This window comes from Hylobates moloch, unplaced genomic scaffold (genome assembly GCF_009828535.3).
Source record: "Hylobates moloch isolate HMO894 unplaced genomic scaffold, HMol_V3 SCAFFOLD_9, whole genome shotgun sequence".
NCBI lineage: Eukaryota > Metazoa > Chordata > Mammalia > Primates > Hylobatidae > Hylobates > Hylobates moloch.
In genome coordinates this window covers 9,605,310-9,619,507 of record NW_026652284.1, presented here as the reverse complement: position 1 = coordinate 9,619,507, position 14,198 = coordinate 9,605,310, and the positions used below count along the sequence as shown (strand labels likewise).

At 40.3% G+C, this 14,198-nt stretch overlaps 1 protein-coding gene across 13 annotated transcripts in view; it reads right to left on the bottom strand.

The window, feature by feature from the left end:
• KIF1B (kinesin family member 1B) overlaps nucleotides 1-14,198 on the bottom strand; it is a 170,583-nt gene that overhangs the window by 113,315 nt on the left and 43,070 nt on the right. For all 13 annotated transcript variants that reach the window (XM_058443749.1, XM_032758877.2, XM_032758878.2 and 10 more), the window contains 5 exons: nucleotides 10,626-10,691; nucleotides 5,086-5,264; nucleotides 4,381-4,492; nucleotides 1,083-1,160; nucleotides 364-429 (listed from right to left, as the gene is read on the bottom strand). In XM_058443749.1, the coding sequence (XP_058299732.1) occupies nucleotides 364-429; nucleotides 1,083-1,160; nucleotides 4,381-4,492; nucleotides 5,086-5,264; nucleotides 10,626-10,691 (501 nt within the window). The remainder of the gene's footprint in view (nucleotides 1-363; nucleotides 430-1,082; nucleotides 1,161-4,380; nucleotides 4,493-5,085; nucleotides 5,265-10,625; nucleotides 10,692-14,198) is intronic.

The window sequence follows — 14,198 nt, the reverse complement described above, 5'->3', positions numbered from 1 at the left end:
AAATACTCCAAAAGATACTGCATCCTACTCAGAAAAGATTACACGGGAAAAGAAGAGACAATAAATCTACTTGGTTTTTGAGAGAGACATAAAATGAGGCTCAAAAAAATGAGTCAAACCTTAGGTGTTTGCTCTAGTTTTTACAGATCTATATTTACTTTTGTTCTCCTTAGTACCTTTTACTTTCAGTACAAAGTCAAACTGTGTTATACCTAATATCTTATCTGAAAAGCTCTAAAAGGAGAAAGGCAAGATTACAGAAAAGGGCCACAAAAAGACAGCCTTCATAAACAATAGTAAAATGTCATCAAGTATATTTGCTGAACAGACACAACTCCCCTTATAATGAAGTATAAAACTTACCACCTCGGCCAAGGCTGAAATGACTTTGCCCAAAGTTGTAAGAGACTTATTAATATTTGCTCCTTCCTAAAATAAATACCAAATATGAAAGAATGATGAAGAATTTCTACTACTGCTATATCATACAGGACATAAAATATGATTTGCCATATGCTAGCATATTTCTTTATTATTACAAGTTCTAAAAACAACCTTTAGTCCTCCATCTGTCCTTTTCCACTTGATAATAACATTCTGAGACCACATGCCTAACTCACAGTCCTAAAGTATCTTCGAGATATATGTGCTCCAAAAGCTTACAGATGTGTGCAGCCTTCTTCCCTCAACTTATCGACAGTTCTCACATCTGAATCTTGTATATCCTATTCCCATTGGCATCTCTTAATTCCATCTAGCCAAATTCTGCCTGTTCCTTAAAATGCAATTCAACTCTCACCCTGACTATGATGTCCTCCCTAACTATTTAGTTAGATAACTTATCCTTCCATTGAAGTTACAGATCAGGAGTCAGCAAAATTTTTCCGTGAAAAGGGCAGACACAAATTATTTTAGGTTTTTTGGGCCATATGGCCTCTGTCACAACACTGCCATTGTAGTGCAAAAGCAGCCATAGACAATACATAAACAAATGTATGTAGCTGTGTTTCAATAAAATTTTATTTACAAAAACAGATAGTGGCCATTTATTGATCAGGCCATTTATTTGCTAAAATAAATACCTTTAATCGAGTCCCTTTGGCACCAGTTGAATCAGCTCGTTCACTTCCTGCTAGATCCACCAAGCTGATTTTACTGACCTGATAAAGAACAATAGCATGGGGGCAATTCAAATATAAGCAAGATAGAAGCAGGAAATATTTAGAGGCAGAATGCTTTTTTAAAAGATTAAGGTATGGAGAAAACTAAAAGTATTAGAGCTTTTAAATATGGCACAAAAAGATCAAGACAACATCTATCAGAGTCAGTTTAAACAGTATGCACGGCAGGTGCAGTGGCACGCCTGTAGTCCCAGCTACTCGGGAAGCTCCTTTGAGCCCAAGGAGTTCAAAGCAGTCTGCTGCACTCCAGCCTGGCAACATAGAAGACCCTTGTGTCTCTAAAAAAAATTTTTTTAATTAAAAAAAAGAACATGCACAAAATTCATAGCAATTATCATGGTTCAAAAAAAGTAACTTTAGGATAAACATGACATAATTTACTAGAGTATGTTATAAAAATATATAAAACTCATCAACTCATTAAATGGCATACTAAAAATGAAGCTTTAAGCAACTGGAACTCACATATTTCTGGTGGGAATGTAAAATGGTACAATCACTTTGGAAAACAATTTGACATTTCTTTTTTTTTTGAGACAGAGTCTCGCTCTGTCACCCAGGCTGGAATGCAATGGCACGATCTTGGCTCACTGCAACCTCCACCTCCTAGGTTCAAATGATTCTCCCACCTCAGCCTCCCAAGTAGCTGAGCTTACAGGCGCCCGCCACCATGCCCGGCTAATTTTTTTTTGTATTTTTAGTAGAGACGGGGTTTCACCATGTTGACCAGGCTGGTCTCAAACTCCTGACCTTGTGATCCACCCGCCTCGGCCTCCCATAGTGCTGGGATTACAGGCGTAAGCCACCGTGCCCGGCCTTGACATTTCTTAAGGAGCTACAATAAGACTCAATCATCCTACTCCTAAGTACTTACCAACAGAACAAAAACAAATGTCCACACAAAGACTTATACACAAATGTTCACATCAGCTTCATTTGTAATAATCAAAAACTGGGAACAGTTTAAAAGTCCATCAACAGTTGAATTAATAAACTGTGGTGTATCTGTATAATGCAATACTCATCAACAATGAAAAGGAACTATTGATAAACACAACAACATAGACGAATCTCAAAATCACTATGCTAAGTGAAAGACTTCAGACAAAAAACAGTAATACTCTATGATTCCATTTATATAAAATTCTAGAAAATGTAAACTAATATATACTGACAAAAGGACAGGTCTGGAATTGCCCGGGGATTGCCACAGAAGAAGGGATAGAGAAAGACTACAAGGAGGTATGAGGCAACTTTTGAGAATAATAAAAATTATCATTATTTGGATTGTGGCGCTAGTTTCACAGGTATACAAATACGTCAAAACTGACCAAATTTTACGCTTTAAATATGTGCCATTTACTGTATACTTCAATAATGTCTCAATAACATTGCAAAAAAATAAAGCTTCAGGAAAGTTTAGACAAAAGTATCCAAAATGAATTATCAAGAAAGCTATGATTATGGGATTAACATTAATTTTGTAGATTCCACATCATGGGAGAAGGGCAAAAAACACTTTCATATACAATGTTCTTTGCTGGCATTCAGATAAATACTAACTAATAAATAGCACTAATATTATAACCTCTGGCTAAGCAAGTTATTTGATCACCTATATAAGAATTTTTTTTTTTTTTTTTTGAGACGAAGTTTCGCTCTTGTTACCCAGGTTGAAGTGCAATGGCGCAACCTCAGCTAACTGCAACCTCCACCTCCCAGGTTCAAGCGATTCTCCTGCCTCAGCCTCTGGAGTAGCTAGGATTACTGGCACACACCACCATGACTGGCTAATTTTTTGTATTTTTAGTAGAGACTGGGTTTCACCATGTTGACCAGGCTGATCTTGAACTCCTGACCTCAGGTGATCCACCCACCTCAGCCTCCCAAAGTGCTTGGATTACAGGTGTGAGCCACCGTGCCCAGTAGGAGTTTTTGTTGTTATTTTTTTGTTTGTTTGTTTGTTTGAGACAGAGTCTCGCTCTGTCACCCAAGCTGGAGTGCAACGGCACGATCTCAGCTCACTGCAACCTCCGCCTCCTGGGTTCAAGCGATTCTCCTGCCTCAGCCTCCTGAGCAGCTGGGACCACAGGCGCGTGCCACCACGCACAGCCAATTTTTCTGTATTTTTAGTAGAGACAGGGTTTCACCATGCTGGCCAGGCTGGTCTCAAACTCCGGACCTCTTGATCTGCCCACCTTGGCCTCCCAAAGTGCTGGGATTACAGGTGTGAGCCACCACATCCGGCCCAGCAGGAGTATATTTTAAAAAATCATTTTCAGCTAGAAATAAGTCAACAAATAAAAGGTGATGCTAATAATTAGTGACAGTGGTGTCTAAAGTACTCATTTTATAAGGCAAAGGATCTTTTATAATTGCCAGTACAATAAACCTAACTTGAAGTTTAAAAATCCAGTTGCATCCTTCTTAGGGATGTAGATAGAGTAGTATTCAACATAAATTTTTTATTACTAACAATAACAATAAAATTAACATTATTGAGTGGCTACTCTGTGCCAGACATTATCGTATGCACTTAAGCTATATTAACACTTAATCCTTTTAACAATCCTATCAGGCTGTTATGGATGGGGAAACTGAGGAACAAAGAGGTTAAGTAGTTTGCCCAAAGCAATATAGCTGAAGAGTGGCAGAATCAGAATTCAAAGCAAGCGATCTAACTCTAAAGTCTGTGACATTTAACCACTATAGAAAATGAAAAATCAATAAGCAAAGAAAGGTATTTGAGGAACATCAGAACTGTTGTGGAGTTATTTTCCAGGAAAAAAACATATCATTTGCTTAAACATTTAATCCTACTATAACATTATCATAGCTCAAAAAAAAAAAGGAATACACATACCAAAGGCAGCTAATAAGGTAATAATAAAAAGGTTCAATCAAGAAGAAGAAAAGAAAGAACTTTCTCCTGCAAGACTGCTTAACTGTCTTGTACTGAGTAGTTTTTGAGACCCAAGGTCCTGGATTGTTTTTTTCTTAACCCTATTCTCTATCTTGCAACTTCATTTAAGAACCTATACAGAAAACAGGCACATAAGAAGAGGTATAAAACACCCTCCATTAAGTAAAAGAGCACCCCCCAACACCCAACCTTCCACAAAATGCAGAGGGCAACAAAAGGGACTTCTCAAAATCTCCATCCTTCACAACTCATGCCTAGAGACTGAAGCTCTCCTACCTTCTCAGTGGAAAGGTTGGTCTCATTATCGTGTTTCTTCTGGGTGAAAACAATCGTAAACACAGCATGGGAACGGCTACTTGTTTCATTCATGTTCGTAGCTGCCACTGTCCTAAATAAACATAAAGGTGACCACGTGACAATGGAATTCTTAGACGACAGTTGAAATGGACAGCAGGCTCCACAGTATAAGCATAACAATCACAAGCAATAGTCTTAAACTTATTCACAGATTACAAGATTGTCACTTACACAATTGCTCTCAATACTGCCTTATTTGTGAGCCCATCAAGTTACTCTCCAATTCCAAAGGCACCCCATCAGAATCATTTTTCATACTCCAGCTATCCCTTTAGAAACCAATGAAGCATTTAATTTTTATTCTTTATTGGGGCTCATTTATTCCAGAATCAATTACTACCATAGCCACATATATACATGATAACTAACATTTTGCCATGACTTGATCAAAACCTAAGAGTAAAACTTAACGAGAGCTCTAACATGTTTCAGCAATGCACTATTTAGATGAGAAGATACTTAACACGCTGAAGCCCTCACTGTTACAGCACAGTCAAAGGATCAGAGGACTCCACAATTAAAGCAACTTTCATAGCTATAAATGTGGCCTCAAACCCTTAACTGGGAAAAAAGGACCTCAAAAGGTGCCAAAGACCTCAGTCATTACTCTATTTCCTACCATACCTGGCTTTGTTCCCAGCATCCATGAGGTCAGCAATGTCTGTGTAGGAAGTAACTGCCAACTTGGACAGATCCTCCACATAGGGTCCAAGAAGTGGGTGTTCACGCACACGCAAATTACCCTTGTTTTTTGGATTCAGCAAATCTCGTACTCTCTCACAGTAAATTTCCATGTAGCTCACCTATGAACAAATTAGTAAAGTGAATTAGAGAGAAAAAGAAATCACATACAGAGGCTGGGTGCAGTGGCTCACGCCTGTAATCCCAGCACTTTGGGAGGTCAAGGAGGGCGGATCACTTGAGATCACTCGAACTAGGAGTTCAAGACCAGCCTGGCCAACATGGTGAAATCCCATCTCTACTAAAAATACAAAATGGAGCCAGGCATGGTGGCGCATGCCTGTAGTCTCAGCTACTCGGGAGGCTAAGGCAGGAGAAATCGCCTGTACCTGGGAGGTGGAGGTTAGAGTGAGCCGAGATCACACCACTGCACTTCAGCCTGGGTGACAGAGTGAGGCTCTGTCTTAAAAAAAAAAAGAAAAAAAGAAAGAAAAAGAAAACAAAAGAAATCACATACAGAAAAAATTTTTTTTAACTTTTATTAAAAGCTCTAAGATTAGAGATCAGCAACCTTTACAAAGTGAAATGCCATAACTCTAGGCCCTTTTATTCTATTAACAATACGCACAGATAATTACACTGAATAGGTTAGAACCAGCCTTCAGATTTTCTCTGTAAGGGAGAGGTAAACAGATTATCTCTGGAATGTAGTGACTGCTAAAAGATATTTTAGTAGCAATTTATCAGTAATCAATATGTTTTTTAAAATGTATACTGTTGTCAGTAACTGGGATTTGCATTGAGGTTACTCCAAGAACGCGGAAATAAGACTTCTATTAGAGTTAAAACCAAGGAACGATATCAATATTACAGAGCAGAGAAGACAAAACAGATGGGTGATGCTAATTCTTTAAGGCTCACCACACTGTTACTAACTATGGACAATGTATCTTCCAGAAGGGATGAGGGTTGACCAGCATGAAAGCTGGTGGTGGCAGGACCTATCCAAGATTTGTGAGGGAGAAAGAAGCCTCAGACAATACACTTCATAAATTCTTGTCTCACTGGCAGGACCATTCGATCATGGTGATTACGCATTAAGCTATCATTTCTTAACCTGGGGCAATTAAACATGTATCTAAGCAACTCCTCTCCCTCTAATTCCATGCACACCAAACAACCAACAGGGTTCCAACAGAGAGATCTGTACACAGAAAGATAATATATTAAATAGTCTTGCAAATGGCTTGAGTGTTCTAGCCTTAGTAATAGTTATTTCTCATGGGAAAGTAACAAACCAACAAGTTGGTTTCATAACATCAGTCAAATGAGCTTTACTCAAGCCTTAACTTTTAAGGATAGTCCTTTTCTTGATGAATCTATAAAATCAGACTTCTAAGCAAACAAGGCTCTGAACCAGGGTAAATTCATCACAATAGGCCACATTATGATGCTACCCAGGAAACAGATCCTTCTGTATCATGGAGCTATTCAAGCTTACATTACAGCTCCTGCATTTTTAAACTTTAAATGTCTATGGACATGTTTTCAGAGTATCTGGAATGGAACCTTAATTCCATTTCTATTGCCTTTTTCTTTCATTCAGTCTCTAACTGTATTTTTATACTGTATTTTATTTTTATTTTTACTGTATCTTACTCTGTCACCCAGGCTGGAGTGCAGTGGCTCAAACATGGCTCACTGCAGCCTCGACTTCCTGGGCTTAAGCAATCCTCCTGCCTCAGCCTCTGGAGTAACTGGGACTACAGGCACATGCCACCACACCTAGCTAATTAAAAAATTTTTTTTGCAGAGACAGGGTCTCACCATGTTGCCCAGGCTGGTCTTGAACTCCTGGGCTCAAGCAATCCTCCCATCTCGGCCTCCCGAAGTGCAGGGATTACAGGTGTGAGCCACCGCACCCGGACTTATTTTGTATTTTAAAATCAGTTAAAGGCCAGGCGTGGTGGCTCATGCCTGGAATCCCTGCACTTTGGGAGGTCGAGGTGGGCAGGTTGCTTGAGCTCAGGAATTCAAGACCAACCTGGGTAACATGGTAAAACCCCACCTCTATCAAAAATACAAAGAATTAGCCAGGCATGGTAGTGTGTGCCTGTGTTCCCAGCTACTCAGGAGGCTGAGGTGGGAAGATCACTCAAGCCAGGAGGTTGGGGATGCAGTGAGCCGAGATCACGCCACTGCACTCCAGCCTGGGTGACAGTGAGATCCTGTCTCTAAAAATAAATAAATAAATTAATTAATTAATTAATTTTAAAAATCCATTTTAAAAAATTGAGAACTTGGCCAGATGCAGCAGCTCATGCCTGTAATCTTGGCACTTTGGGAGCCACGCACTGTGGCACATGCCTGTGGTGCAAATTACTCAGGAGGCTGAGGCAGGAAGATCACTGAGCCCAGGAGGTCAAGGCTGCAGTGAGCCCTGTTTACACCACTGCACTCCAGTCTGGGTAACAGAGCGAGACCTTGTCTTAAAAAAAAAAAAAAAAGAAAAAGAAAAAAAGGCCGGGCGCAGTGGTCCACGCCTATAATCCCAGCACTTTGGGAGGCCAAGGCGGGTGGATCACGAGGTCAGGAGTTCGAGACCAGCCTGGCCAACATGGTGAAACCCTGTGTCTACTAAAAATACAGAAAATTAGCCAGGTGTGGTGACAGTAGCCTGTAATCCCAGCCTCTCAGGAGGCTGAGGCAGGAGAATCGCTTGAACCTGGGAGGCGGAGGTTGCAGTGAGCCGAGACCGTGCCACTGTACTCCAGCCTGGGTGACAGAGTGAGACTCTGTCTCCAAAAAAAAAGACAACTCTGAAAGATAAAGTAATTAATCTATTATGAGAGTAAAATAACAGAACAACAAATATTCTTTCTGACAGCAAGTCATCCTAGAAAGTGAGATGATTCTTCAATCATTGCTGTGTACTTAAATTTGTACATACAATACTGAATCCCTGGAATATATTACATCTTTTGGAAAGCTCATCCCTTTTCACACAAATGTGAGGCAAAGAGAACCCAAATAATCTAGGTAAAAGTTTATGTGCTCCATTCCTTATGCTCTGATATGTGAATCCATCCAAAGCCATCATCATTTCTTTTACTTCTGCACCAACCACTCTAGATGCCACCTGGCAGATCCAACTCACTGAGGACAGTTCTCTTACAGGCACTGTTCTAGGCAATTGGTATACACCACTAAATAAAATAGACAAAGAACCCTGCCCCAGTGAGCTTATGCTTCTAGCAAGGGATACTGATAATAAACAACAAACATAAAAAACAGGTAACTGAGAAACCATGTTAGAACATGATGAGTATGATGGAAAGAAGAAAATAGAACAGGGGAAGAGAGCTCAGGATGTGGGGTAAAGGGCAAAATACAGTATTAAATAAGGTGGTCAAGGTAAGCCTCACTGAGAGTGTGTGATTTAAGCAGACTTGAAGAATGTGAGAAACTTAGTCAAAATGACATCCAAGCGAACATTTCAGGCAGGAGAAGTAAATGTAGAGGCCTTGAAGCAGGAATGTTTCTGGCACATTCTTAAAACAGCAAAAAATGCCAGTATGGGTGGAGCAGAGTAAACAGGGAAGGAAGTAGAAGAGGCAGGTAGAGAGGTCCTGCAAATGTGGCAAGAAACCACAGTGTCAACTAGGAATCTATGCTCCACTCCAATTTAAGCCTGGAAACTCTAATACAAAAGAAAAGGGCATCTTCTTTTATTACCTGTAAGCTCAAAAATTCTATCACCTGATTCAAAAAAGAATAACTATGGGACAAGCTATTCAGAAAATTCATTTTAACGCAAAATATGCTTAGGGCAGCACATTCTCTTTTTGGTGTATGACAGTCACAAGACAGAATTCCTTAGAATTTACATATTTACGCAACACCTTCTAGGTGAAGAAAAAAACTCCAAAGCAATTAAATGAATTAACTAGGAATGAAATGCTGTAAGGCTACAGAGAATCAGAACAAATACCAAAAAGAAAAGAAAAAAAATCTCGAGATTGCTTAAAAGGCAGCCTATTTTTTCAAAACAGACTCATGGTAACAGAACACTTTAATAATTTCAGTTACTATGAAAGTGAATACCAAAAAAGGGTGTGGTGGCGGGGCGGTGAGAGAGAGAGGGAGGAAGAGAGAGAAACAGCAGCTTCTTCTTTTTTCTTTGAGACAGACTCCAGGCTGGGGTGCACTGGCATGATCTCGGCTCACTGCAACTTCTGCCTCCTGGGTTAAAGCAATTCTTGTGCCTCAGCCTCCCGAGTAGCTGGGATTACAGGTGTGCAACACCACAGCCGGCTAATTTTTTTGTGTTTTTAGTAGAGACGGGGTTTTGCCAGGTTGGCCACGCTGGTCTCAAACTCCTGGCCTCAAGTGATCCACTTGCCTCCCGAAGTGCTGGGATTACAGGTATGAGCCCCAAAACAGCTTCTTTAAGCATATACCAAACAGAGAGAATGTTTATCAAATAAGCAAATGTGTATAAAGTAATTCTATAGACTTCATGAAAGAGCCAGGGTAAACACAGGATGGATAATTACTTTCCAAGTTTTTATAAGCAATTTAAAAAGTGGGAAAGGGGGAGATTTGATTATATATATTTAAAACCTATGCCTATCAAAAACCAATATTAACAATATTAAAGGAGAAGAGTTCCCACAAATGAATCAGAAAGACACTGTGAACCCAAAATGTAAACAGGCATATGCATAATTTACAAGATGTTCAACCATACTAATAATCAAAGAAAATCAAAATTTAAGTAAGAGAATACTTACATTATCAAATTAGCAAAGATTAAAAAATAGAAAAATGTTGGCAAGGGCACAATGGGTGCTTACACCCTCCTAGTGTGACTGAAAACTGTTACCCAACTGTTACTTTCCAAAAAGGCATTTGGCAATTCAAATGTATTATTTAAAAACTAAGAAACATACAAAAGATAGTAACTGCAAATAAATGCACAGACTTATGAACAAAGATTTAATTGTGGCTGGGCTCAGTGATTCACACTGCAACCCCAGTACTTTCAGAGGTGGAGGAGGCAAGATTGCTTGAGCCCAAGAGTTCAACACCAACCTGGGCAACATAGGGAAACCCCATCTCCACAAAAAAATCAATTATCCAGGGGTGGTGGTGGCACACACCTATTGTCCCAGCTACTTGAGAAGCTGAGGGGGTAAGATCACTTTGGCCAGAAGGTCAAGGCTGCAGTGAGCTGTGATCATGCCACTGCACTCCAGGGCCTGGGCAACAGAGTGAGACCCTGTCCCCACCACACACCCCCCCAAAAAAAAATTAAAGCAGGACACTATTCATTATACCCAAAACCCAGAAATAGCCTAAAAGGACAAAAATGAAGGAATGGTGAAGTGATCTGTACCACAGTCATAATTTGAAGCCATTTGCGTGATGCTTGAGAGAATGGAAAACAAGGGCCTATGGTGTCAACCCATGGCTGTACTCACCTCTACAGAGTAAGACATTTCTTCATTACAGTTGTCATTGATCTTCTCAAAAAGTTCTTCACATAACTAGGGAAGTAGAATGAGAGAGGCATGAAGAGCACAAATGAGAGGAGTACTAAGTCATCCACGCGTGCTCAATGAATTAGCCAGATGTCCTTTCTCGCTCTATCTCAAAATATATTATGTCATAAATGTCAAGATATGATTAATGCTTTGACTAAAGTCAGTCATGCACTGCAATAACCATGATTCGGTCAATGATGGACTGCATATATGATAGTGATCCCCATAAGATTATAAGAAAGCTGGAAAATTCCTATCACCTAGTGATATCTTGATGATCCTGACCCTGTGTAGGCCTAGGCTAATAAATGTGTGCCTTAGTTTTTAACAAAAAAGTTTAAAATTTTTTTCAAAAATTAAAAATTTGGGCTGGGCATGGTGGCTCATGTCTGTAATCCCAGCACTTTGGGAGGATGAGGCAGGCAGATCACAAGGTCAGCAGATCGAGAACATCTTGGCCAACATGGTGAAACCCCATCTCTACTAAAAATACAAAAATAGTCCCAGCTATTCTGGAGGCTGAGGCAGGAGAATCGCTTGAACCCAGGAGGCGGAGGCTGCAGTGAGCCAAGATCGTGCCACTGCACTCCAGCCTGGGTAAGAGGAGTGAAACTCTGTCTAAAAAAAAAAAAAAAATTGGCCGGGCGCGGTGGCTCACGCCTGTAATCCCAGCACTTTGGGAGGCCGAGGCAGGCAGATCACGAGGTCAGGAGATCGAGACCATGCTGGCTAACACAGTGAAACCCCGTCTCTACTAAAAATACAAAAAATTAGCCGGGCGAAACAGCGGGCGCCTGTAGTCCCAGCTACTCGGGAGGCTGAGGCAGGAGAATGGCGTGAACCCCGGGGGGCTGAGACTGCAGTGAGCCGAGATCGCGCCACTGCACTCCAGCCTGGGCGACAGCAAGACTCTGTCTCAAAAAAAAAAAAAAAAAAAAAAATTTGGCCAGGTGCAGAGGCTCACGCCTGTAAATCTCAGCACTTTGGGAGGCCAAGGCAGGTAGATCACTTGAGGCCAAGAGTTCAAGACCAGCCTGGCCAACACTGTGAAACCCTGTCTCTACTAAAAATACAAAAATTAGCCAGACGTGGTACGTGCCTGTAGTCTCAGCTACTTGGGAGGCTAAGACACAAGAACTGATTGAACTCAGGACGCGGAGGTTGCAGTGAGCTGAGACGGGGCCACTGCCTGGGTGACAAAGCAAGACTCTGTCTCAAGAAAGAAAAAAAAATTAAAAAATACAAAAAAGCTTATAGAATAAAGATATGAAGAAAGAAAATATTTTTGTATAGCTGTACAAAGTGTGTGTGTGGTTTCTTTTTTTTTTTTTTGAGACGGAGTTTCACTCTTGTTGCCCATGCTAGAGTGCAATGGCGCGATCTCAGCTCACTGCAACCTCTGTCTTCTGGGTTCAAGCGATTCTCCTGCCTCAGCCTCCCAAGTAGCTGGGATTACAGGCATGTGCCACCATGCCTGGCTCATTTTTTTGTATTTTTAGTAGACACAGGGTTTCGCCATGTTGGTCAGGCTGGTCTCGAACTCCTGACCTCTGGTGATTCACCCACCTTGGCCTCCCAAAGTGATGGGATTACAGGCATGAGCCACCATGCTGGGGCTGTTTGTGTTTTAAACTAAAGGTTATTATAAAAGGATCAGAAAGTTTAAAAAATTTTAAAGTTTATAAAGTAAAAAAGTTATAGTAATTTAACTAAGGTCAATTATTGAAAGGAAACTGTTTTTAAAACTAAATTTAGCGTAGCCTAAGTGTGCAGCATTTATAAAGTCTACAATAGTGCACAGCAATGTCTTAGGCCTTCACATTTACTCACTACTCGCTCACTGACTCACCCAGAGCAACTTCCAGTCCTGCAAGCTCCATTGTAAGAGTACTATGCAGGTGTGCCATTTTAAATCTTTTATATCATATTTTTACTGTATTTTTCTATGTTTAGATACACAAATACTTACCATTCTATTATAATTGCCTGTAGTATTCAGTACAGTAACATGCTACACAAGTTTATAGCCTCAGAGCAACAGGCTATACAATGCAGTCTAGGTGTGGAGTAGTTTATACCTTCTAGGGTTTGTGTAAGTACACTCTATGATGTCTGTACAATGATAAAAGCACCTAACGACTAATGATGCATTTCTCAAAATGTACCCCCACCCTTAAGTGATGCATGACTATAAAAGGAAAATTTTAAATACAATCTTCTCACTTAATCTTTTTTTTTTCTTACGTTTTTAGGCCCCACACAGTGGCTCATGCCTGTAATCCCAGTACTTCCAGAAGTCAAGGTAGGCAGATCATCCCAAGCCCAGGATGGAGCCCAGGTCCATTCGAGACCAGCTTGGACAACATGGTGAGATCCTGTCTCTAAAAAAATATTTTAAAGGCTGGGCACGGTGACTCATGCCTGTAATCCCTGCACTTTGGAAGACCGAGGTGGGCGGATTGCCTGAGGTCAGGAAATCCAGACCAGGACCAACATGGTGAAACCCCATCTCTACTAAAAATAGAAAAATTAGTCAGGCATAGTGGCAGGTGCCTATTGTCCCAGCTACTCGGGAGGCTGAGGCAGGAGAATCACTTGAACCCAGGAGGCGGAGGTTGCAGTGAGCCAAGATGGCTCCATTGCACTCCAGCCTGGGCAACAGGGCGAGACTCTATCTCAAAAAAAAAAAAAAATTTTTTTTAATTAAAAAATGAGCTAGGTGTGGTGGCACATGGCTGTAGTCCCAGCTACTCTGGCGGCTAAGGCAGGAGGATCACTTGAGCCTGGGAGGTCAAGGCCTCAGTGAGCCATGATCACACCACTGCACTCCAGCATGGGCAACAGAGTGAGACCCTGTCCCAAATAAATAAGTAAATAATGAAGTTATTTTTAAATACTTATGTCTTTCACCATTAAATCTTAAGTGAAACGAATAATGAAAATAAAAATAAATAAATATCTATGTCAGAACTCTTCTTCTTTCCCAAACAATAAAGGATCAAATCCAATAATACTAACTGCTCTAAAAAAAAAAAGAGGGAGAATCTCAGAGTGTTTGAAGTTTAAAGTAATAGTATTAAATTAGGAAAATAAAATGAAAGTATCTCCGAATAGGGCTATCAAAAAAAAAACAAAAATGATCACATTCTTCAGAGGTAATCTACACATGGAATTTGAAAAAAAATCAGATCAACAATATTCCCCCATCTGCAGGACTTAGAACAGAGCTTTAACAAGCTGGTAACACTTTTCAAATGATAAAATAATATGGCACTGGATATATGGCAAAATCATTACAAAACACTGACTTTCCCACCTTTAATGACAGACATGTGTATATGTCAATCCTTCCCATTCAATTGTAAGCTCCTCTGAGGGAAAATAATGGGTTGTTCATCTTTGTGCCTGACATAAAATAATCCCCGCATAAATGTTTGCCAAATAAAAATAACTGTTAAAGCAATTTAAGACTAACAGTAATAATGAACAGAAGATTTTTGTTTTGGTTTG